At 41.9% G+C, this 24864-nt stretch overlaps 1 protein-coding gene and 1 long non-coding RNA gene across 3 annotated transcripts; one reads left to right on the top strand and one right to left on the bottom strand.

Moving 5' to 3' along the window:
• Nucleotides 1-3134: 3134 nt before the first annotated feature.
• Nucleotides 3135-10675, bottom strand: Adcyap1 (adenylate cyclase activating polypeptide 1). Of its 2 annotated transcripts, XM_052750087.1 has the most exons (6): nucleotides 10539-10675; nucleotides 10091-10202; nucleotides 9610-9720; nucleotides 7400-7531; nucleotides 6848-6946; nucleotides 3135-5799 (listed from the first exon to the last, which is right to left on the bottom strand). In XM_052750087.1, exons 3-6 carry the CDS (start codon nucleotides 9717-9719, stop codon nucleotides 5610-5612), a joined length of 531 nt encoding a protein of 176 aa, XP_052606047.1. In that variant the 5' UTR covers nucleotide 9720; nucleotides 10091-10202; nucleotides 10539-10675; the 3' UTR covers nucleotides 3135-5609. The 2 variants fall into 2 exon arrangements, with proteins under 2 accessions (XP_052606047.1, XP_052606048.1); XM_052750088.1 differs by lacking the exons at nucleotides 9610-9720; nucleotides 10091-10202; nucleotides 10539-10675 and adding an exon at nucleotides 7823-7935.
• Nucleotides 10676-10909: 234 nt separating this feature from the next.
• LOC128117775 (uncharacterized) lies at nucleotides 10910-22370 on the top strand. Its single transcript, XR_008220902.1, has 6 exons — nucleotides 10910-12800; nucleotides 13884-14039; nucleotides 14562-14589; nucleotides 14840-14929; nucleotides 15035-15229; nucleotides 18277-22370. It is a non-coding gene; the product is annotated as an uncharacterized LOC128117775 (long non-coding RNA).
• The last annotated feature ends 2494 nt before the right edge of the window (nucleotides 22371-24864 follow it).

The following is a 24864-nucleotide window of genomic DNA, read 5'->3' as shown; positions in this document are numbered from 1 at the left end:
CAATTTGAGGACAGTCTAGTTCCCTGTTTGAATCTCAAGATACTTCTTTTCCTTTATTCTAGGCAGGTAAAGTATTACTATCTTGTGGCACTGGGGGAATCTGCTTTAGTGTGAAAATGTGAGCCTTGAATTACTTACAAAAAAAGTAATTCAAACTCAAATGCATAATGAATCAGAAGTGTCTCACATGACTTCATGGCAACCTTTGTTCTGAACACACAACATTTACACTTTGTACTGTATGTACTGTAACACAACACAATGCCAATAAATACTGGTGAAACATCTCATCTCAGACTCCAGACCATCTTATGTTTTGAACTCAGTGTTTTTACTACACATAAAAACTTTTATGTTTTTATACAAGCATAATGGTTTAATTGTGGAAACAAAGAATTTTAGTATTTCCTACTCATTCCTCAACAGGTATCAAATTAGTCTTTGGACTATATTGAGCTTGATTTTTAAAATTGCTGGTTTAATTATTGACTTGAGTTTCATTTTTTAAAAAATCAGTAAATAAATTTTGGTTCAACATTACAGCTTAATTTCCAGAAATATCTAAAATTACCCTAAATATATTTCTGACACTTTATAATATGTATTCATGCAAGCAGCATTCTGAGTATTAATGACTATAAATTATCAATTAATTCTAATAAAGACTGAAGATATTCTGCAGTATCAAATATTCAGTCAAGATTCAATTACTTATGCAAAAATAAGTACACCCAGCTCATTAGGATGCAAAATTTGCTTTTCATCTATTATAAATAATAAAATTATTCTAAAATAGATATATGATTTGTTATTTGATAAGTATTTGATGTATACAGTTATTTTTATACCCATATGCTGTTATTATGAAAAAAATTCTCATGTGAAAAGGAGTCAAAAAAAAGTCACAGAAAAGTAACTGAAAGAACCTTGAACTCTGTGATAGTGGTGGCCATTCAGTAACAGCTCATTTGAAGGACAGGATACAAAAGAGCTAAAACTGTTTGACTGAAGAATTATTAAGGTCCAGATGATAGACTACAAGTTGATGTAGGGATCCAGAGTAGGGGCAAGGACCACAGCAAGGAGAATGTGCATGCTTCTTCTTTGGTAATGGCACTAGAAGAAAAGACTGCTAGCTTGAGCGTGGTTTCTGATGCTGTACTAGTGTAAAGGGTGCATTGAGGCCATAGTGACACTTCCAGGTGAAATCATCTTGTTCAGAGGTTTAAAACTGTTAAAACCAAACTGAGATGTAATACAATTGGAAGTTGACTTCTTGGTCTCCATAATTAGTGCCAGCTAGTTACTACACAGGCTCGCTTATATAACACTGATCTTCTAACCATGAGATTGAAGGTTCTAGGACCCTATTTAGAAAATCACTCTCCTTCAGGAACTACCTGTAAGTGTGTGTGTTGGGGGTGTGTGTGTGGCAGGCAACCAGAATACTCATGTAAAATAATACTAACTAGTGGCCTTAATGACTTAAAGGAAATATTGTACTTGTCCAAGAGCCTAATGCCCATTCTTGGTGGGGGGTGGCTAACTTTTTTGTTGATTGCTACATGCAAGTAGCATAACCTGATGATTATTTAATATGAAAAATAACTAACTTGAATATATATATGCCTATCTATATATGTCATCAAATTCTAAATCTAGGTAGTCTCAAACTTAATGCACATCAATGTAGCCTTTTTACTTAAAATGAAGGCTCACTGGTTCTGATGTAACCCTAGAATTTACAACACTAAGAAGACCCCAAATGATACATTACAAAAAGCACAACTAGATGTCAGCCAAGCTCTTTGACCAGCATGCCTGCCCATGTTAGGTGTTTAATATGAGTTATATTGAATCTATATGTTTACAGCAGTAAAGCACATATTTTAGACCCTTGAAAATGCAACTATCTTAAGTCTTCATAATAATACCTGTCATTTAATTTATCCCATATAAAAATACACCAAGTGAAATTACATATCTGAACTTCACTTGATGTCAGCCAAATCTGGGGCTTATCTTTATTTCTTTGACAAGTCATTGCATCAGTCCTCAACCAAATAAATTGTCTTTCTCCATTTTTTCATTTACTACATTATGACATAGAAAGAGGAAAATTACAAATGAAGGGGAAAAACTATCCTTAGCTAATAAAATCTGACATAAACTAGCATTCTTTTCTTATTTTCTACATATATCTACCTTCAGATTTGGGATTCTCCACTTATGGTTCTAAACTACTGAGCTATGCTCTAAGGATAATTTTTGAAGTCTTACTAGTCTTTAAATACTATTGTGACATACTTATTGATTTATTAATTGAGCCCACTAATTTTAGGATGAAAATATGTCATTTTTACATTAAATGATGTGAACCACTGTTATTGATTCTCAAAGTATTTTTTAACCCAGAAATACAAAAGAACACCAAAAATACACTGGGAAATGTATGGGATTTTCATATGAAGGCGTAAAATATTACTAATTTGAACTAATAGCATGTATTATCCACAAATAATCTTATGTATTTTTCTTAGGCTTCAAAGTTCATTTTCTTTTAAAACTCTTGTTAACTCTTTGATTAATCATGTCCTTGATCCTTCTACTGAAAACATTTTAGTGATGATAACTTTGTGTAACTCTAAACACATTCTACAGTTCCCAAACTGATTGTTTAAATCATTTTTATACAAAATTTCATCAAGATCTAGCTAGTATACAGGTACTTTTTTTACAAGTTAAATAGTTACTTTGCAAGTGTACCTAACACTGCAGTATGATATGCCACCACTGCCTAGTAACTTTCTGAATACTAAGCCATATATGTCTACACCAGCAGACAGAAGTTGATCTAACTATGTAGCTTACAAATGCTCTAACATTCTTATCTATTTATGGGCTTAGTGTTTTCTTAGGCTTCTCCATCTGAGCAGCTACTTTAAAGTTTTTGTTGAGTCCAGTACCCCATCAAACAGATGTTAGAGTACAATTTACAAAGTGCATGAATGGTTAGGTTGATATATATTGCAGACATGAAAAAATCTTATGGCTGCTAAAGAAATATAGTACTTTAAAAGATTTTAAAATGATTATTTCCTGAATGTGTTTTTTCTCCAAACATTAGACCAAAGTGAATTGTTTATAAAAATTTATTCATACAAATTTTACACACTTTATATAACAGTTATCAAAGTCCTAATTATAGATATTATGTGTGTAATAATGCTTGGTTAATATGTTTGTATAATCAGTTGCACACAAAATAAGAGCTTCAAGACTAACATCTACCTATATTATCACTATATCATAAATCTGCTCCAGTTTAGTAAGGCTGTTGGCATTTCTACGAAGTATACAAAAGATTAAATTGGGTGATCACTGTAAAATGCTTGCCACTAGCCACGTGAACACTAAGTTAGACTTCATAAATAAAAGGTTCACTAGAGCCTTGTTTCACCACTAACAGCTGACACAAATACAGAAAACTCTGCCCATTATCCAAGAAACAAATAATTAAGACTAAAACGCAAGCCGATGTGTTGCAGCATTGTAGGGCCACTAAATAGCCATCTGTGATTCGTGGCGATTTAAAAGGCAAAGGAAGGCACTGAAGCTGCAAACTGCATCCCGGGTCACATTGCCTGAGGAGACTGCAGAAATAAAGATTGATCCTGTAGCTGGGCACAGGCTGAAATCGAATGCCTGCTTTCTCTCTGTTTGCAATGTGATCTCGGGGCAGCATCCATCCACCCGCCTGGGAATGCAAATACAGTTCTGTTTTTCTTAGATGCCTGACTTCATACTAACCAAATCTGTACAGGAAAAAGGAAAAGTCCTTTAAACTTTACAAACTAATGGGTTTTTTTTCTTGGTTTTTTTTTTTTTTTTTTTGAAAATTTGTGCCTAAAATTTGGGAGACTTGCTGGTTTGTTGCTGCTTGATCTGGTTGCTGGGTGAAGGGTCTTTTGTTTATAAAGGTTACTCCATATATGTTCAAGAAATTGACAAGAAACAGACATGCTTTCTTTAGCCAAGACAGGATACAAGGTTGGGGTGTGGGACCCTGCTTACCCCACTCTTGACCAGAGATATAAGATAGTACTCATACATATGAAGATGGGGTTTAAATGATTTATCAGTTAGTCAAACTGAGCAATATTGGAACACTACACATTCTAATATGACAAAGATTGGTTTTATGAAACAAATTTTACTAAGCAATAAGCCATAATGTAGAAAAATACATTTTACCTACAAACTCAATAAACAAGAAACAAAAGGTTCATATTTAGTGCATAATTACTTCGTGGTAGCTACACAGGGGTTCCTAAACTTCACAGTAACTGCTTGCATCAAACAACAACAAAAAATGAGTAGCATTCACAAATTTAAGTTAAGTGAGTGAAAAAATGGCAAACGATTCTTAAACAATGCAGGAGGGTAGGGGTAGAAAGAAGGGTTCTCCAGAAAAACCACAAAGAACAGGGGTGGCTTCTACAGAGTAGGGTTCAAAGGGGAGGATCCTGGCCATTTCACAAAATGAGAAGCAATGGACAGCACTGGAGAAAAACACATTGTACTTTGCACTCATTTCCAATACCCAGCACCCAATCTGTCAGGCAGTGGAACCTGCAAAGGGACTGGACTTGCCCCCGGATTCTCAGACCTGGGGCAGTTCTAAAACCAGTCCCTCTGCAGGGTCCTCCTCTGCCACCCCACACTCTGCCTCTTCCAATCCGCCTCTATTCCTTTTACTTTGTTCCAATTGCCCTAGCTTTGGGATAGTCGGTTCCCTGGAGAATCAGAAAGTACAGAAAAGAGAGCTTTCTCTCCAAGCCGGTCTCCTCTGTACAATTCCTCAACTCTTCTCCCAGGGAATGACTGTGAATTCTAGGGAGAAGCACAATTTGGATCGAGCTGTTGTTTAATTAGAATTTCCTTCTGGGCTGAGAGTCTGAGGAGAGACAAATACACAAAAAAAAGTAGAATCAAAGAAAGCGAAAGTGTTGCAATTGCCCGCAGCCAGTGGGACAATGCCCGCTTGAATTAGTTAGGCTGGGCTTCAAGGAGCCTGCCCCAGAGACTCACAGGGAAAGAAAGCCCTTCAGCAACTCCCCCAGTCATTACCTCAGAATTCCCCTGGAGCAGGGCATCATTGTTTTTTGTACAGTAGCAAATGGCCATTATTGGTATCTTCAGGCCTGTTGTGGATAAAAATACTATCCTTTAATTCCAGTTTACAAAAATAGGAGTAATATTCTAAACCACGATTGTCTATTTTTTTCTATTCATTTTATATAAAAACATAAACAGCTCAGGCGAATTTCCAATCCTTGTGCACGCTTATGAATTGCTCTCTGTTATACTTATATATATATTCTTAATATATATATTTATAATATATATCAATAATTGGTCCACAAAGTATATCTGTGCATTCTCTAGTGCTTCGTAAAAAGAAAAACAATATCATTATCAAAATAGTCATTTAATGGCTTTACTTCATACATAAATACATGTTTGGAAAGAACACATGAGCAATGACTGATCAGTCAATTTGGAAAACGATTTTTCATTTTATACACACCGTAGCTGGCAACTCATCGCTACAAGTACGCTATTCGGCGTCCTTTGTTTTTAACCCTCTGTTTATACCTTTTCCCTAGCACGGCCGCCAAGTATTTCTTGACGGCCATCTGTTTTCGGTAGCGGCTGTAGCTATCGGTGAAGATGCCGTCCGAGTGGCGTTTGGTAAGGGGCGCCGGGTCATCCGCTGCGCCGCCGCCTAGGTTCTCGCTGCAAGGAGAGGGGGTGGGGCGGGAGACACGTTAGTGTGTAAAGGAAACAAGTGTGCCCCACCCCCCACGCGGGAGCCCGCAGGACTCCGAACTTCCCGACGCGGCCCTCCTCTGCTGCGCCCCAGCTGGCGAGCATGCTGTGTCGGATGGAGACCCAGGGGGCCTTCTTTTCCACCCAGTTTCCTGGCACTAGATCTTTTAGATATTTCTAGATTATTTCTGAAGCATCCTGAGGCGTCCTGGAGAGTCCGCGCTCTTTAAGCTTTTCTCCAAAGGTTGCTTCTCAAGATTACACTACCCATGCTTCTAGATAAATTGTCCGGACTCGTACCTTTCCACCACCCAACAGATAAAGGTTCCCAAAGGCCTCGCGGGCTCCTGCCAAGTTATCAATTCTGCAAATCTAGGCAAAGAGGAGCACATCTCTCTCTTTGCCTACGTTAAGTTGAAAAACGTGATAGTGATATAAGGTGACAGGCTGTAGGCAATATTTTTCACCGCATGAATTATTCATGGTTAAAATGTAATCGGCTTCCCCGTGGGCTTTATTTAAATGTTGCCTTCGGCTGACACCAGCTTCACGCAAGACCTTAGCTCTGGGTTTGTCTGGCCTGAGCAAAAACCGTTTCTTTGAAGTATCCATTTTAGGGACTTCGTGCCCTGCGTTTGCCTTCGTAGTAAACGTAACACTCCTCCCCAAAATTATGGCATGCCCTTCCAGGAACCTCGAGGGTTTTGAATGACTGGGACGGGGGTTATCTGATTTGATTTGGTTCTCATCCAACAAGGATCCAACCCCCAATTTTCCTACCCCTCTTTCGCTCTTACAGGGTCTCTAGAACAAATTTCAACGCCCAACTTTTAGAACTCCGCCCGAGGCTGGTAGTATCCACCTAGATGCCAAGAGGCAGACACACCCTCGGGCGCACAGGCGTGCTGGCGCGCAAAAACGTAGAAACTGCCCCGCCCTCCCTACGCGCTCTCAGTATGGTCACCCACCCTGGCGCGCTCACCACTCGCGGGTTAACACTGTCACAAACTCTTACCCCACGCCCCTGGCCACGACCGACTGCAGGTACTTCCTGGCGGACAGCTGGTCCAAGACTTTGCGGTAGGCTTCGTTAAGGATTTCATGGGCGACATCTCTAATGGGGAGACAAAGTATGCGACCTGGGTCACTCACTGCCTGGGCCCTTCAAGGGACAGCCAAGGCCCCCCACTTGCTGGGTTTTCAAGGAGGCTGACCCGGCAACCACGAGTGACACGGGACCTGGGAGTTAACTTTGGGGAGTTCCTGGAGGTAAATCTATGATGGGATTTAGTCCTGGCCTCTGGGGTGACCTCGCTGGCCTGAGAGCTCCCCACCCACCGAATTGCACACTCACGGACACTTCCCGGGCCGCAGAGCTTTCAGTCCGCGGTGCGGCCTCAGGTTCACGGGGATCTGTCTGCTAATTTTCTGTGGCTTTCATGGATTCGCCCAGGGAGAAGGGAGGCTTGAGGACTTTCATAGGGGAGGGTCCTAGTTTGAGAGCCACTACCGGGTCCCTCCCGCCATGTCAGGCCCAAGCGGTAGGCGGAACCCGGGCGGGTTGTACCTCCTGTCGGCTGGATAGTAGAGGGCGTAGGCGTCACGCAGCGCGGAGGCGGGGCTCCCTACGCCCGGAGGGTCCCAGTCGTAGAAGTCCTGAAGCGGGTTTCCCTCCTGGTCGTAAGCCTCCTCTTCTGGTCTGCGGGACAGTCAGAAGGAGGGTCATTAAAAGTCCCTCCCCAATTCTGCCAAGTCCCAAGAAGGTCCCGTTGATTTTCTTTCTTCGTTATGGTCCCCCACGGAGAATTGTGATTTCTTCCAGAACGGTCCTAGGGACGAGGTAAAGGGAACTACACCCAGCAGCAGTTCCTTCTCCGCTAGGAAATTCGCTAACGTCTCCTCCGGCGGATCAATGATCTCCCCGCAAGAGGACTGAACAACCATGTAAACCCTAATACCTGGCCAAGTGAAAGGCCGGCCCTCTCCCCACCTGGTGCCCCAGGCTTCCCCAAGTAGCATTTAGAGCGCACGAGAAAGATCCTAAGAGATGGTAGGAGCCGAGACGGGGAGACCCAGTGCGGAATGGTAGGTACGATGCAGGAGGCCAACTCTGGCAGCAGCCACCCCCATCCAAGCCGCCCAGCCCAGGGGAGCCCTTCCCCGCGCGGATGTAGGTCACAGAGAACCTCCAGCTTCTATTTTGGGCTGGAGAGAATCTGCTAGGAACATGAATAATAGATGCCCCTAAAGTTAGCTAGTTTGGCTCATTCTGAGGTGCGGCGGAGCGCTCCAGTGCCTATCACCCAGGAAAAGTGCTAGGCACACGGAACTTTGAGAATAGCCGGAGGTGAAAAAAGAGGGCTTTCGAGCCCATTAAACAAAGAGTTCCTGGTGCTCTGTTAGCAATGGCGGGGAGGCTGGATTCCATCTCAACCACAGAGCGCAAGGAGAGGGTTTCCACTGGGAACTGACATTCCGTAGGTGTCCAGCGATCTCACAGTCTCCTTACCTATCGCCTCCATGCCCGACAGAGGACAGGCAGAGGAGGACAAAAAAATGCAAAGCCAGGTGGCTTTTGGCCCTTAGGGATACGCGGAACGCAAGAAGGACAAATAACCTTCTCCAGGCAGCGTCCAGTTGTACTTGGGCCGCTCTGTTGCCTTTACGCCCTCCCTGGAGAGGCCAGAGTCAGGGGAGATCTTCCGCACCGCCCACATCCAGGCTTTTCTTCCTAGTGTGCCCCCAGACCCCGAACCAGGATCTTTCTAGCCACCCTCTGCTTTTCCCGGCTCCCACATGCCAGAATCCTGATAAAGACGCTAGGATTCCTGTCTGCCAATACATCAATGGGCAGATGCCCCCTAAGGAAGAGGTTCTTGGGTGCGGCCTCAAGAGTCAGCTCAACGCCGCGTGCTCCCGGCTGCCCTGAGTGCCACCCCGCACCCATGTAACGCAGACCCACGCATTTTCACTGTCCCGCATACTGGTGGGGGGTTCTGGAGCTGCGGTAGGGAACCCGCGCAGCGTCGCACGATGAGAAGCAGATGCCAAGACAAAAGCCAGGTTTTCTGCATCCTCAAGTGGGCTAGGTTGTCCTCCCAACCCCTCCAGCCTGCTGGCTTTCTCTCCTTCGCATCCGTTTCTTCCCCCTCCCTCGCTGTCTCCTTCTTGCGTTTTCTGTCTCTCAAGTACCTATTCCTTAACTGTGACTGGCCAAGACCCCCACCCCCAAGACATCTAGGGCTCAATCTCTAGATGAAATAGGATTCATTTGAAAGAGAGCTGTTCCGGTGGAAAAGAATTCGAATGAGACAACAGGAAGGGCGGAGGAGCGAGAGACCCCGCCCCAATAGTCCAGAACAGGCAATAACAAAGCAAAGTGGAGCGAGCTTCACTCTCAGCCCCGGGCTTTGCTCAGGGAACTAAAGTTCTCCAACTCATCCGAGGAATAGGTGAAAGAAGCTAAGCGGAGGGAGGGGGCAAGCCCCCTCCCTCGGACAAGTTGGAAGAGGGAAGGTTTCTATAAGGGTCTGAAACTCACTCCCTTTACCTGGGTTCCTGGGCTCCACTGGCGAGGAGGGAGGGAGTCTTGCTGTACTAGAGCCTCCCTGACCCCTAGGCTTAGCTAGGGACCTGGTACCTAGCCAAAGGCTGTAGAAATGCCCTGGACGCGCAGGAAGCGATGCTTAGCAGCCTGCGATCCAGAACTGCAGGGAGGCGACCGGGAGGAGGTGTCTGGCAAAGGGAAGATCTAGCTCAGCCTAGGCTAGCACCTACCTGATCCCAGGGAAACGGAGTCCGGCGGCGGCAGGTGAGCAGGAAACGCTGCTATGCATTATTATCCCGTAGACCAGCAAGGCCAGCCTCGCTCCGCTACACATGGTCATTCTACGCAGGAGGGAAAAGAGGGCACGCAGTGAGTGAGATCGCCCCTGGCTTTCCACCTTCTAACCTCAAGAAACTCCTGGGAGTTGGGGGAGCCAGTGAAGCCGCGGCTCCCTGTGTTGAACGCCACTTAGCCACGCTGGTGCGTCCGGCCACTTCTCCCTTGGTATATAGTTTGAAAAAAAAAAAAAAAAAAGATAGCTATGTGTGTGCTCAGCACCCAGTAGCTAGCCAGACCTTGAACTAAACAAGGCTAACTCATACACTGATGCAGCTGCCAGCACAGGGAGGCAGCCTGTAGTCAATGAATCCGTTCGTATGGTATGGTAAGAGATCCCCCCCACCCCACCCCCATTTACTATTAGACTCTTACCGCGGCTAGGAGAGGGTTGGCTGCCAAGTAGGACGGAGGGCAAAGGGCTCCTTCGAGTTTCCGGGCTGGAATCACAACCCAAGAGGCATCACTCACTGTCTGGCGCAGGTGTCTGGAGAGAAGCCACGGGAATTAGCTGCAGGAGCTGGGGGGCACTTATTTGCCGAGGCTAAAAATTCCGCTCAAAACTTTGTAGACGCACAGAACTAGGAGGGAGCGTGACACTGAAGGAGGTGGTGGGCGAGGAGAGAGATGTAGAAGACAGAGTAGGCGAACAGCCAACGGGAGGGGAGCAGAGTGGGCTTAAGTCCGCCTGGGGAAAGAAGCTAGTGGGTAAGAAAAAGAGGGAAAGTCAAGGAAGAGAGGGGGATGGAAAAGGAGAGGGTAGCCCAGGCTGCCGGCCTCTGTGGGAGACAATCAGCAGCTTGCAAGAGTCCGAGGCAGGCACCTTCTACTCCGAGGTCTCAGGCTGCGTCTGAAGAAGATGCGGCTTCTGCTGCTGCTGACAGAGGTGACCGGCCTTCTGCTCCTATTTATATATGCAGTTAACAAAAAAAGCTATCCAAATGTGGTTTCAAGAGACACCTCTTTGTCAACATCTGTCTGCAATTGCCTTCAAGTACAGAGTATTTTGGTTGCACTGTTGCGCTCCGATTTTTATTCATGATATGACTTCCTTTTTTTTTTTCTCAGTCACGTAATGATCCGGTATCAGTAAAAGACGTCAGCATCCTAGTCCCTCAAGGAACATATTAACTATTCTGTGCTGTCCTCCAGGATGATAAGATCCGGAGTCATCAGCTTCTCATAAACACCTTTCACTCACACAATCCAATTTTTAAGAAGTCCAATTATTTTGATGATTTTCGATTTCACCCATTTCTCAAAGACAAGTGAAGAATTCGTGGAATTTAGGGGATGGTGAAGTCATGTTTTTATTGTGTCTCTGCTTCTTTTTACTTTTTACTCAAGCCCCATGGAGGACAGCTCTGATCTTTAGAATTAAGCACCACCAAGCTCTCCCATTAATAAATTTAATTTAAATCTCTTAATTTCTTGCTTATGTTGTTCCAGATAGGCAATTAAATGTGGAAGTAGTTTTGTGTTTTAAAGGGAAGTCTTAGAGGATTTTCAGTAAATGTCTAATGAGTGTGGCTGTGTTGACAGTCTGTCTCTCAGTAGATTGATGAGACAGGGAAGGCTGGCTGCCTCGGGAGCAGAGCTTGTGGCGCTGTCCAGGCTCTGGGTGCTGAACAATATTGGGCGCAGATGCTACAAACGTTGAAAATTGCCACTGGCTTAATTTTCACCACAGCCTCTAAATCTGAAGGATTGGCAGTGGTGCTCTTACTGTGGCAATTCATTGTCTAAATCGCACCGCTGTTCAGATCTATCTCCCCTTACATCCTGTGTCCATGAATGTCCCAGTGCTCAGAAACCTTCTTAATCCCTGCCTTAGATTTCAGTGCAGAGCTGTTTCTTCTTAGTTAGTCCTGGTATTTGGATCTCTACCTTCCTTGTTTGCACACTTTCACACTCTTTGTGGCTCTTACTGATTTTAAAAATTGAAACCATGGCATCATGTTTTCTGCAAGAATTGAAATTTTAAGACTGTGAGAGTGAGAAATGTGTGTCTTACACTTCTCTTATAAGTTGAATTCTGTTTAGGGAAATACAGACTGGGAATGCAGGATTCCTAGCACAAGTTTTCTTGGTGAAGGCTGCTACCAGGAACCTTTCCCTGGGAATAGTTAATAGCTTTAACTAAAAATAAAATGAGAAGAAGAAATAAATAAGGAAAGACCACATCCACTGGGAACTTTCTGAGCCCCTGAGTAGTTCCAGAAGATTCATAAATTTCTGGTCCACTAAGAGATCTTGAGTGTCTTCCTTTTCAGAGGGAAATAGAAGCATCAATAACCATTAGTGCACATTTTGACTATTTGGACCTTATACACACAAAAAATTAGAGGAAATTACAATTAAGTAGGAGTGTTTCCTGTTACTGTAATTTGGGGCTTGTGTTTAAATAAGCTGTTAGTTCTGCATACTTTTTCAAAGGCATAGTGTTTCTCATTTTTAATGCTATCCTCACTTTTTGAGATTTAATTCTTCCTCCAAGAATGAAACTTTTTCCTTATTTCCTGGCTAGGAATGATCCACAGCTGCCTGTTTCCTCTTTATTTCCTTCTAGCTTTATATTGCCTACTTTCAACAAATGACATTTCATTTCTCAGTGTGTTATGATACATCTGTTTGCTGGAGTATCTACATACCTGTATTACATGTTTGGTGACCACCTTCCCCAGCCCTCACACAAAGAGCCTGCGGTGAATAAGAAGGATAATCTAGCAGAACCGCCTTTCTTAACAAACTTGCCCAAAGCTATTGCCTACAGTGACTTTCCTGACTTCAACCTCTCTGCAAGTCAAAGGTGAACCCCATTAAAATCCTCACTTTTGCCTCCCATTTGAATTCTGAAATGAGTTCAATTTGGAAAAATCTTATAAAATCTCCAAGACTACTTGTTTAAAATTCACTGCTCAATGCCCAACTTTAGTCAAGAGAGCCACCATGTGGGGAGTTTTGATGACTTCAAGATCTGTTAAAGGAAGAAACCACAAACAGGAAAATTAAGCAAGCCTTCAAGAGTGCCAGCTTGCTTCCAGCTCACTGGGGTTGTGCCAGTCTCGCTCAATGGACCTCAAAGGTATTTGGGATCCAACACCCCAAAATCACATGAGCTGAGGTTGATTCCACTCACTAGAGTGAAAAACTCAGCAGAGAATTTGAGATTCTTGATGGATAAACTCCAGAGACCTGGTCTTTCTGGGTGCCATCTAAAGCCCACCTAGCCCTGCCCCGCAGTGGCCCAAGGACTAAAACCCTAGAGCTGGAACAGGCTCATTTCTGCAGATATTTTCATGGCCAATAGCCATCTTTAATTAGGAGAGTTTGGCCTCTGGAGATCGAGGAAACATTCCTATTGAGAGTTCTGGCCTGAGCCCTTGGTCAGAAATATTGGAAGAAGGGGAGAAGGCTGAACCCTTGGTTGATGAGAAGTGAGGGAGGCTGTATGAGAGAGAAAATAGTGAGAAGCTGAGGGCTGATGTTCTGAGAGCTGTGTGAGTTTGGGACTGCATCCTACTTGGTCAAATTCCTCCACTGGAATTCCTTTCTGCTTTGAATGGTGGGTGATATCTCAATGACCAAGAGTGGCTCCCTAACTACTCACAAGAGTAGGTATTTGCTGCTAATTTCAGGGATGTTCCAGGGCAGCCTTAAAATGCTGTGTCTGGGAGGCTTTTGAGTTTGGAGTTTTGAACTTATGTGCGGTGAGCAACTGTCAGCCAAAAAACAGTCAAGAAAGCTTCCCACCCAACACTGTCCACACTGACTGGTGTGCCAGAAAAGACTGGGTAGGAGACCAAAGCCAGTCACGGAGACTTGCTAATTAGGCATGCGCCTGGCAACTTGGACTAAGATGCAGGAAGGAGCCTAAGCACAGATCAGAGGGACCCTCAACAAAATAGCTGTTCCTGGGAAGAATAGGAAGAAGAAGAGGAGAAGAGAGGAGAATATGGGGGGGGAGGCCTTCTGATTTTTTTTAATCCGATTTCTATCCCAAGCGGATTTTTATATCCTCCTACCAGTGACTCTGTAAAGAACATGAGGAATTTCCTGATATCCTATATATAATTGCAAATGGGGGGGGTCGAACTTTCTAGTTAGATAGCACCAAGAAATGGAAAAATTTCTCAACACCCATATTCCTTCCTCTTCATCCCCACAGTTTGGTAGACTTCCCAGGCTGACCATTTCTCTCCAGACTACAAAACCCAGGAATGTTACATTAGCTGGAATCATATTATCATAGAAAAGATGGAAGAGCCAGGAAATCTTGGAATGCAAGCTCTCACCACTGTCCTCCAACAGGCAGTGGCTGAAGGTACCTGAGTCTAAGCCCCCTACTCTCTGACCTACCTGGAAAACAATCTTCAGAAATGTTTATTAGAAATGTAGAAAAGCCCTTAATTTCAAATTCCTAATATGTTGCCTCTTGTTTGCCCTGTTAGTCCTTCAGATGTGAAAACAAGTTTTGATCCAAAACAATGAACCAGCTAAAAATCAAATTAACATATTCCCTAAATTGTTTCTCCTGCCACATACATCTGCATTTTTGTTGTGGGAGCCTTGAATATTAAGTCACCACTCAATTCAAAGAACTTTTTAGCCTTCAAAGAAGTAGATTTTTGTATCAAAACCATTTTGGTCTTTGGAAACATGACCCCTGTTGAAAGTTTGAATTTACAGGTGGCTTTCCCCTAGCAAACACAATAGCATTTGCAGGGTCTTGTCTGTCAATCAGATTCCTGCTCTTTGAACCATCTCCACCTGAGGAATCGGTTGAGTGGGAATCTTCATCCATCAAATCCATGGTGAATTAAATTATCTTTTTGCCTTTATGCAGACCAGTGAAGTGGGACTCAGTTTCCCAGGTAAGGAGATTTCTACTCCTTTCCTCCTGACCCAGTCATTCATAGCACTCATAATTTCCCTGTGTCCCTTTCTCTTTCCTCTACTTAGCTCTCCACCTTACACACTGCCACCGTCTCTATGCCCTTCTCCATCAGGTTTTTTAATCATAAAAAGGACATGTTGGCATAAAGCATCTTTACACATTCATAGAATAAGCAATATTCAATAAAGATTTCAGAAACCATATGTTGTCTTTCTATTCTTTTCTAGTTGGCATTTAGCATCCGAACCAGGCTACTGTGAGCCCTTTTGGTGAACAAGCTTAATACAGAACATCATCCTCCTTGGTGAATGACAGAAGTGAGTTATACGTCTGTATTCAATTTCACTCTAAACTTTTTCTCTTCTGACTCTTCCAGAAAATGTGATGACTAATGACTCACTGCATACTGATTCCACCTGTAGGGAAGCCCAAATGTTTTGCCACAGAACATCATGACCATGGATTACTTTGCTGCCTGCATCATTCACTTCTAAACTCACTGTGAAGTAAGGAGAGATGAGCTTACCCGTAATGTGTCATGACTTCTCTGACCTTCAGAGTGGAATGCCTCCCACTCTGAAAACAACCAGGAAAGGGAGCCTCTCCAAACCACATGAGTAAGTATTTCTCTCTAATCCAAGAAAAGAATTGCATGTTTGCATGGCTAAGAAATTTGCTAATTTTTGAGACACAAAGCAGATAACATAATAATAAAAAAAAAAAAACCAGGAAGTGTGCTTTATGTTGTGGAGTTAGATCATTTCAGTAGCTTCATGGACATCTCTTCTAAGGCCTAATTAAGCTGCACATGAATCTACTGGTCACCAAAAACTATAACCCAGACTTCACTGTGTGGCTCCTGCCAAATTCTCCAGAGATTTTTAAAATCAAGAAGAAAGTGCTCTTAACTTGAGCTCCATTCTCTACTCACATAAGGCTTAAATATAGAAGTAAAATCTTGAAGAGTATCTAGCAAATTCAATATCCTAAATAGTTTAGCTGACAGCTTCTGAAAACACTGAAAGAGGGATATATGTACAAAGTCTTTGTATGTAAGTCAAAAGAACATCTTACTCTGTGGCTTTTTAACATCCCAAACCTCTGCCCGCTGAGCTCTGAGTCAGTCCTATCTGTCAATGAATATATGAATATTTGTAATAAGATTTTGTTTTTAAATTTGTTTTTATTATCCTTAGTACTAGTACTGTGTAGTAATATCTCTGTAAATACATTTTTAATGATGGGAATCAAAACCATAGTGTGTCATGCAAGTGCTCTAACACTGAGCTACATCCCTAAACCAAGTAAATACTTTTCAAATAATATTCTTTCTACTCAAACATATATTTGCATTAAAACAAACAAGCAAATAAAAACTATCACCTGTCTGCTTAGACTAAAACTACATTTGTCATGAGTTTAGTCTTTGATACTTATTAATTCTTTAAATTGTTTTAAATCCTTCTTTCCAAAATGGTTCTCTGATATTGCCACTCCCCATTAGTAACAACAATAATTTAGTGAATACTTGCCATGCTAGATGCTTGGCTAATATTATTTCCCCTCGTAATAGTTTTCTTTGTGGATACCAGTGCTACTTCTATTTGACACATGAGAGGCTCAGACTAAAAGATGCTAGGGAACTTCCCCAAATTCAAATTAAGTCTAAAAGACTCTGACGAGTTTTAATGTCAATGGTAAATTATATTGGCTTACATATTTATTTTCTCTAGAGTTATTATAAATGTAAACTACTAGTTTAATATCAGCTTTAGTCCGTGCCTTGACTCAATAAGAAGAAAGTCAACTTCTTATTCATTTTCTAATTAAAAGTCATGTATAATATAATAGAAATCAAATTCTGTTAACTTGGTTGGTACTGGCTAAGTTAGAACACAAACATATTGCATACTGCAGGGAGGGTTGTTTTATAGACTAGGCATTTATAGTGCACCACATATTCCTATTTCTATTTACTAAGAGGCTAAAGGTTCAGAAGTTTAAAAATATTACTGCCTTAAACCATTGTTGAAGATGATTTCATATTTAATAATGCGGCAAAAGTTTTAATACTGTGTTTAGTTAAAAAAAAATCTATGTTGTTTAAGTTCACCATTTAATATCCATTGTATCATTGTATCTTATTAAATCATCATATAATTCAATACCACAGAAGCCATATAATCACTGGTGACTCAAGACTTCAATGAGTCAAATGAGGTGATGTGTATAGAAATGATGCCACTGTAAACCCTAGGCCAGAACTGAAGGCAACCTGACATTTTCTTTTAGCTCCTTTGTTAATAGTCTGTGTTAGTAAATGTATTTTTCCCATCTAATCCTTTTCACTGACCTGGGAAACAGGCATGATGTTATTATTGTTCTGTCTTTACCAGTGGCTGAACTAGAATTCTTAAAGCTTCATCATCATGCCAGCAGCTCACAGCTAACAAATGACAAGGTCAGGTTTCAAACCTAGAAGCTTTCCCAAGTCAGAGTGTTTTCTACTATCATCCAGCCTTCCCGTTGTGTAATGACCATTAAGTCTAAGTGTAGATGAAGCAGAACCTTTCAAACAAGCACGGCTGTTTAACAAAGCACCAATTTTAAGGCTAACATGAATAAATCATTTTTGAGAGGTTTGTTGTTGTTTGTTTGGCTGGCTGAGTTTGAGTTTTCTGAGACAGGATCTTGGTAGGTAACCTAAGCTGGCCTGGAAAACTCAGTTGGTCTCAAACTCATGGCTTCAGCCTTACAGGTACTAGGATAAGAGAAGTGTGAGGTACTACATCCAGCAAGTTCTTACTTTTTCCCTGGTATTTGAAGATTGAATGGAGTTGATATCCATCATTTCCACTCACAGGTTTTTGTTTGATTGGTTCGTTGGTTGGTTTTTCAAGACAGTTTCTTTGTGTAGCCCCAGCTATCCTGGAACTAGCTCTGTAGACCAGGCTAGCCTTGAACTCATAGACATCTGCCTGCTTCTGCTTCTTAAGTGCTGGGATTAAAGGTGTGCACCACCAATGCCTGGCTACTCATGTGTATTTTTAAATGTGATAAGTATAGCATTTAAAACAGTATAGTGCTAGTGAAATAAAAGATCTTAGGAACAGTAAACCAAAACATATAGATATAAATTCTACTATCTAATTTCTAGTTCTAGTATCTAGTATCTAATTTCCAGTGGAGAAAAAAGTAGAATAGTGGGACTAATGGCTATACTAGATTAAGATTTCGTGTTTTCAACAATATGTTCAACTAGGTTAAGGACAGAAATATGTGAGAAAAATCACAAAAGTATTAGAATCATTTGTAAATAATTTTAGAATCATAAAAGAAAGTTTAAGGCTGGTAATTGAAAAATGGTTTCATAAAAAGAGATTGATAAATTTTGACTAAAATATTTTTAAATTATGTTTGGAGGGACTTCTAGGGAAAAGGGAGACTTCCACTAGTGGGCTTATTGCTCATTGGAATGGCTGCCTGGGGCAAGGTCCTGGGTATGGTATCCTAGCATTCACATCTTTAGAAGGGCATTGCTGTGGGTATCTTCTCCTCACAGCCGCTAGTGGGTGCTGTTAACCAATGTCAGCTGTAGATATTCTTCTACATGGTCATCGTTGGTTTGGCTTTCATCTTCAAGTTTGGAATCTCTTGCTCACAGCTGTCTATTGGTCAAAGTAAAAGAAACAGATGGCATCGCTGCTTCCTGGAAGGTCATTAGCAACAACAGCATGAACTGGAAAGACGTTTTGACTGTTGCTTGCTCAGCCTTACAGCCCTCTAAAACTACAAGATGATTCCTCCTGCAACGCAGTCTGCAACTTCAGGAATTCCATTTGCCAGATGTATGGGGGGGGAAAGTTTGTTAAATATTCAGATGAAGCCTTGAGACTCCTAGATTTTATTGGACTCTTTTTGTTGTTGTGGGGTTTTATTGTTTTTGAGACAGGGTCTTACTATGTACTCCCAACTCCCTGGAACTCACTATGTAGACCAGGCTGGCCTCAAATTCATAGATATCCACTTGCCACTTGCTTCCCAAGTGCTGGGGTTTAAAGTATGTAGAACCACCATACCTGGATGGACTCTTCTTTACAGAAACTTTAGATGTTTCACTAGCAGTGAGATTTTGGAATGGGAAAGATCCTCAAGCCAACCTCAGTGGATTTCTAAGAGACTTTTGGTCCTATTTATTTATTTGCTTTTGCACAGGGTCTCACTAGCTAACTCTGACTGACTTAGAACTTGCAATGTAAACCAGGCTGGCCTTGAATTCAGAGATCTGCCTGTCTCTGCTTCCTCAGTGTTATGATTAAAGGCATCCTCTAACCCAAGAACCTTCATTAGATAAGACCTTGTAACCCAGACCAACCTTGAACTTCCTATGTATTGAAGGATGACCTTGAGTCCCCGATTCTCCTGCCTTCATCTCCTAAAATGCTGGGATTCCAGGCAGTTAACAGGCTTTAGATCCTTCTGACTTTGCCCTGCCCTCTCCCAGCTTTAAAAAAAAAATGTATCTCCTCCCCCCTCTGTGTGTGTCTGTGTGTGTGTGTGTGTGTGTGTGTGTGTGTGTGTGTGTGTGTGTGCTCACAAGAACCAAAAGAAGGCCTCAGATCCCCTGGAGCTAGAGCATAAGCAGTTGTGAGCTGCCTGAAATGAGTACTAGGAACTTGGCTCCCATGCAAGAGCTGCAAATGCCCCTAACTATTGAGTCCTTTCTCCAGTCTGTCTCCCAGATTTCAATAGTCCCTTAATCCCTTAGTTTCTGGGAAATGTAAGGCCTTCACTCCCCACTGTAGTGGGTAGCCATTCCAGCTTTGATCTGGAAGTTCCAACCCCCATTGAGACTTCCGCAACTGTCACGCCTACAAGGCGGGGCCAAGGGAGGCGCCTGGAGACCTGAGATCTGGATGGGCTGCGCTCTCACTCGGTTCCGGGACCTTGGACGGTGAAGGTGGGCCAAGCAGAGCTCCAGAGAACACCGCTGGACTGCGATACACCTTCCCCAGACCCCGCGACCTACCTATCCCTTAACTTGTAAGGTACGCCATTAAATAAATCTCCTTTTAACTACGTGGAGTGACCTTAATAATCTCACCAATACCCCACACCTTTTTTTTTTTTTTTTTTAAGAAAAAAGGCTCTTTGCCACATCTCTTAATACTGATCAACTGAGAAACTAGGCTTTCCACCTTTACATATTTTGATGGGAGAAAGATTATGGGAAATAGAAAGGAAAACTTTCTGCCCCTCCCTAAGAGAAGAGAAGAGGGCTGGAGTCGGTCGTACCTGTTTCCCTCTCCTCAACAATCGAGCCTGGCTCCAAGAACAAACCAGAACAGCACCAAAGGACAGATGCAAGAATCTGTGTGAAAGACACTGATGGAGATGGAACCCAGGACCTCACCCATGTTAGACAAGTGCTTCTACCACTGGACTACATCACAGCCCCTCCCAAAGTTCCTGTAAAGGCAGGGTCCAGAATAAAGACAGTCAGTGGATATAAAAATAAATGCCATTTTAAAAATTATCTGGGTCAGTGAGATGGCTCTTGCCCTCAGACGTGATGTCCTGAGTTCAATCCCCAGGACCTGCTTAGGGTAATGAAAAGAGAGAACTGACTCTCACAAATTGTCCTATGACCTCCTCGTGTGTAGTATGGTACAGATGCATGTACACATATGCACATGTACACATGAGTAAATAAACATAATTTTAATTTTTAAGATTTGTTTAATATGTGTGTTGTGAGGGAGAGGGTGTACATGAGTTCAGTCTTCCACAGAGGCTAGAGGCATTGGATCACCCTGGAGCTGGAGTCATAGACAGTTTGAGCTACCTGACATGGCCTCATGAACTCAGGTCCTGTGCAAAAGCAGTTTATGCTCCTAACCTCTGAGCCACCTCTCCAGACCCATTAAAAACCATTTTCAACTTTCTACATTAAAAAAAAAAATCCACAAGCCACTAAAATCCCAGGTACTTGAGAGTCAGGGAGCCGGGGAATCACATGAGCTCAGAAGTTGGAGGCCAACCTGGGTAACACAGACCCCTTCTCAAGCAAGCAAGCAAACAAACAAACAAAATCTATAAATACATTTAAATGATACACATATAAACTTTGAGACAATATTGGCATCATTTGTGAAAATATAAGGCATTCAAGATTGCAACATAAAGGAATGTTTATTTATAAAGAAAATGCAGTCACACTAAATGTGAAGTTGGTGGTTGGCAGTGGTGGCGCAGGCCTTTAATCCCAGCACTCAGCAGGCAGAGGCAGGAAAATCTCTGAGTTTGAGGCAAGCCTAGTCTACAGAATGAGTTTCAGGACATCCAGAACTACACAGGAAACCCTGTCTTGAAATTTTTTTTAAAAAAGTGAAGTTGGTAAAGAGCATAAGTAAGCAATTTCAAAACTAGAAACATGACTGGGCCAGAAGATTTATGAAAATACTTCAAGAGAATTTTTTCTTTTTTCCAAATGCATGGGCAGTTGTGTTAATTACCTACTCCTCTTTGGAAACCACATAATAGGGCTTATTTACTTGATAATTGTGTACTTTATATTTGCTCCTTTGGTCAATTAGAGGTAACACAATGATTACATAAATACAAATAACAATACCTGTTTTCTCTTGCAGTTCTAAGAGTTGAACTGATTGACTTGAGCACACTAGGCAAGCACAGATATATCACATTATAAATCTGGGGAGGATTCATTTTCTTCTACTATGTCCTGTTGTCAAACATACGCTCAAACACTGCTGAGGAGTAGGTATTGATCCAGCCTATCCAGAGGACAGGTTGTCAATTGTGCATAAATTAAACTCACTGATTTACTGCTGGGGATTTATGCTGGGGAAATAAGCAAGCATGAACCAGCCCAAAGATTAACTGCAACCCTATTCATAGCACCATTGATTATAACACAAAACCTTTGAAAAATAAAAAAAAAAAACTAAGAGGGTGTCTTTTAAGAGGGAATTCATTCAACTTCTCTTAGTGTAGCTCTTCAAAGATGCATAATTTCCACTATGAAATTAAATGATTTTGTAGAAAAGTCCTTAGTGATGAGAAGGTATTTATAATATGTCATCAAATAAAAAGAGTGGGTTATAAACCCCAATATTTAGTAGAATACCAAACTTGTAAAAAACACAACACATTTATAGCTATACATCTGGGCAATGCATAATAAAAACATCCATTGTTAGTGTTGGGAATTATGGAAAGGAACCTGTGCTGTATTAATTTTCTTTTCATGCTTTTCCATTTTTTCTGAGTTTTTAAATGAGTGTTTTTGTGATTCTTCTTTTTTGCTTTGTTCCAATTACTTGCATTCTTGTTTTAAGATTCATTTTAAAATACATGTGTAATGTGTGACTTTTCCTTGATACCTGTTCAATAAAGGTGTACTTTCTCTTTTGTTAAAATTTCCTTTGTTTATATGGAACTTAAATAGTTGGGGTTGTACTTCCTTAGTGCCACCCTTTGACCTCGAACTGGAAGGAAAGCTAGAAGTAAACCATATCAGAGGCAAAAAGAAGAGAATCAAACCAACCATTAAGGGAGCCAGCTGAGCTGTAGCGGGTTCAAAAAGAGACCAGAGAGGAAGAGTCAAGCAGCATTACCGTCAGCCATTACTAGCACACAGACTAAATTACCTTGTGTTTAAGTCATTGTCGATGAGATTAATTGAATGTGTTGAATGAAATTTGTGCTGCATGAAGTTGAACTGTATCTTGGAAATCTACTTTACCCTGCATTAATCAGAGATGGATCATCCGACTCATGCTTTACTCACAACTCAGTGTTTTATGACCCAGTTCTGTTGTCCTGTTTTATGTCATCGTAGAGATCCAGGTACCTGATCAGTGTCTTCTGATTCCTTCTGACCTCCATAAAGTATATTCTTCTATGTCAGCGTTCAGGGCTGATTTGTATAAAAGCTGAATTATAGCTAGCAAGCAAGTGTGGCCAAGTGCTGGGTTTGAGACAATGAGTCAAAACTTCCAATGAGTGGTATTTGTGAGTTGAATTACGTACCTTCCCCCCGCCCTGCAAATTATGCTGATATCCTATAACCCAATACTTAAGAATGTGGCCTTACTTAGAAGTAAGGTCTTTGCAGATATAATGAAGTTAAAATGAAGTTGATAGGGTGGACCCTAATCCACCATAACTGATGCCCTTATGAAAGTGAGAAATTGGCCACAAACACAGACATATACAAAAGGAAGAGTACAACCATGAGATGGTTCACTCAGTAAAGTGCTTGCCAAACAAGTATTAGGAACCAAATTCAATCCCCCAGAACTCACCTTTAAAAAGCTGGGTATGACAGTACATGCCTGCACTCCCAGTACCAGGTAGGTGAAGACAGGGAGGTCACAGGCACTTGCTGGCCGGTGTAGCTGAAACCAGTAAGATCCAGGTTCAGTCAGTGTCAGACTATCTCAAAAATTAAGATGGAGAACAATTAAAGAAGACACTCAATATCAACCTCTGACCTCCACAAGCACCTGTATATGCTTATGTAACTGCACTCACATACACCCACCTACAGGAACACATGCACCCTCACACATGCAAACACACACACACACACACACACACACACACACACACACACACAAAGACTACATGAAGATTGCAGTTACGCTAACATAAACAAAATTTCTGAGACTTGGAAAGCAGGAAGAGGCAAGAGAAGATCTCTTCCCTCCAGTGTACACACCAAGAATGCCTCCAAAACCTCCACGGCAGAATTCTTGCCTCCATAAGTATGAGACAAGAATTTTCTGAATCACTTTATTACAGCTGACCAAGAAACTAACACAGGTAATAGAGTACCCCTTCCTTTAAAAAAAAACTAAAATGCAAACAACTCTGAAGAAGTACAGGAAACCTCCAGAACCTTCCAGTCTCGGTGGTTGCTGTAAAGCTTATCGTAGCAAATTCTTTAGCAGAACACCTTAATTTCTGTTTTGTGTCACATTTTATCTTTAAACAGATTTTGTTTGCCTTCTTGTTTGTTTGTTGTTTGTTTTTGGAGACAGGGTTTCTCTGCCCTGGAACTCACTCTGTAGACTAGACTGGCCTTGAACACACAAGGATCTGCCTGCCTCTGCCTCCAAAGTGCTCAGATTAAAGTTGTCAACCACCACCACCACCCACTGCTGTGTCTTTTAAAATTCAGTATCAGTTTTATTCATTTGAAAATTTCACAGATATGTAGGAAGAGGGCATATATATGTAACAATTATGTCACTGAGAAAAAAGACAAAAAGAGGAGTAAGACTGAATTTGACATGGAAATGTGTGTATGAACTGCTCACTTTAAAGCATGTGCTTCCTAACATGTCTAATGAAAGGACCAAGAAACAATGACGGAGTGACAGTTCTCCATTTCAAACATTTGGGTTTTGGTGCTCAAATCCCACTCTCTACTAAAAGCAACCAGAACTCATTGAAAACATGGTGACAATTTGAGAGAGAAATATACAAAATAAGGATAGAACATCTTTTACTCTAGAAATCAAAAAACCTATCAAATTCTAAAGAAGTTCTCACTCTCACAAGATGGGATCAGCTGCACAGTACAAGGCATATTGATGTAAACGGAAGTCTCAACTGCTTTAAAACCCTGGGTCCACCAGGTGGTGGTGGCGCACGCCTTTAACCCCAGTACTTAGGAGGCAGAGGCAGGCAGATCCCTGTGAGTTCAAGGCCAGCCTGGTCTACAGAGTGAGTTCCAGGGCAGAAAGGGCTACATAGTGAAACCCTGTCTTGAAAAAACAAAGCAAAGCAAAGCAACAACAACAAAAAAAATATGGATCCATAGCAATGTCTTTCTTTTTAACTTTTACTGATTCTTTGTGGATTTCATATCATATATTTTGATCCCGCTTACCTCCTGTCCCCCTTTCCCCTTGAATCTACCCTCTGCCCTTGCCAACCTCCCCCAAAAACAAAACAAAATTTAAAAGAAAAAACAAAAATCAAAGAAAAACCAAAGAAACAAACAAACAAAAAAAACCAGTTTGCCCTTTAGTCCGTTTATCTTTACTTGCAAGTGTTCATTGCAGTGAGTTCTTGGTCTGGCTCAAGGCTTCTGGCTTCTGCTCAGTCACCAATAATGGGCACTCACTGGGGCTCCTCTTGGATATCCTGTTGTTGTCCTGTGTCGTGGAGATCCTGCTGTTTAGAATCTGTAGGTTCATTCCCTTCACCTTCTCCAATA

This window comes from Peromyscus californicus, unplaced genomic scaffold, assembly GCF_007827085.1.
Source record: "Peromyscus californicus insignis strain IS unplaced genomic scaffold, ASM782708v3 Scaffold_21__1_contigs__length_65335640, whole genome shotgun sequence".
NCBI classification, from domain to species: Eukaryota; Metazoa; Chordata; class Mammalia; order Rodentia; family Cricetidae; genus Peromyscus; species Peromyscus californicus.
The sequence above is the reverse complement of the archived record's forward strand: the minus strand, read 5'-3'. Positions and strand labels throughout refer to the sequence as shown.

Bases quoted from the DNA above. Each gene is read 5' to 3' on its own strand.
- Adcyap1 (XM_052750087.1), bottom strand. From the start codon at position 9,719: ATGACCATGTGTAGCGGAGCGAGGCTGGCCTTGCTGGTCTACGGGATA. The intron at 7,532-9,609 runs GTAGGTGCTAGC...ACTGTCCCGCAG, and splicing joins CTCCGTTTCCCTGGGATCAG to ACCAGAAGAGGAGGCTTACG. The intron at 5,800-6,847 runs GTAAGAGTTTGT...CTCTCCTTGCAG, and splicing joins GTCGTGGCCAGGGGCGTGGG to CGAGAACCTAGGCGGCGGCG.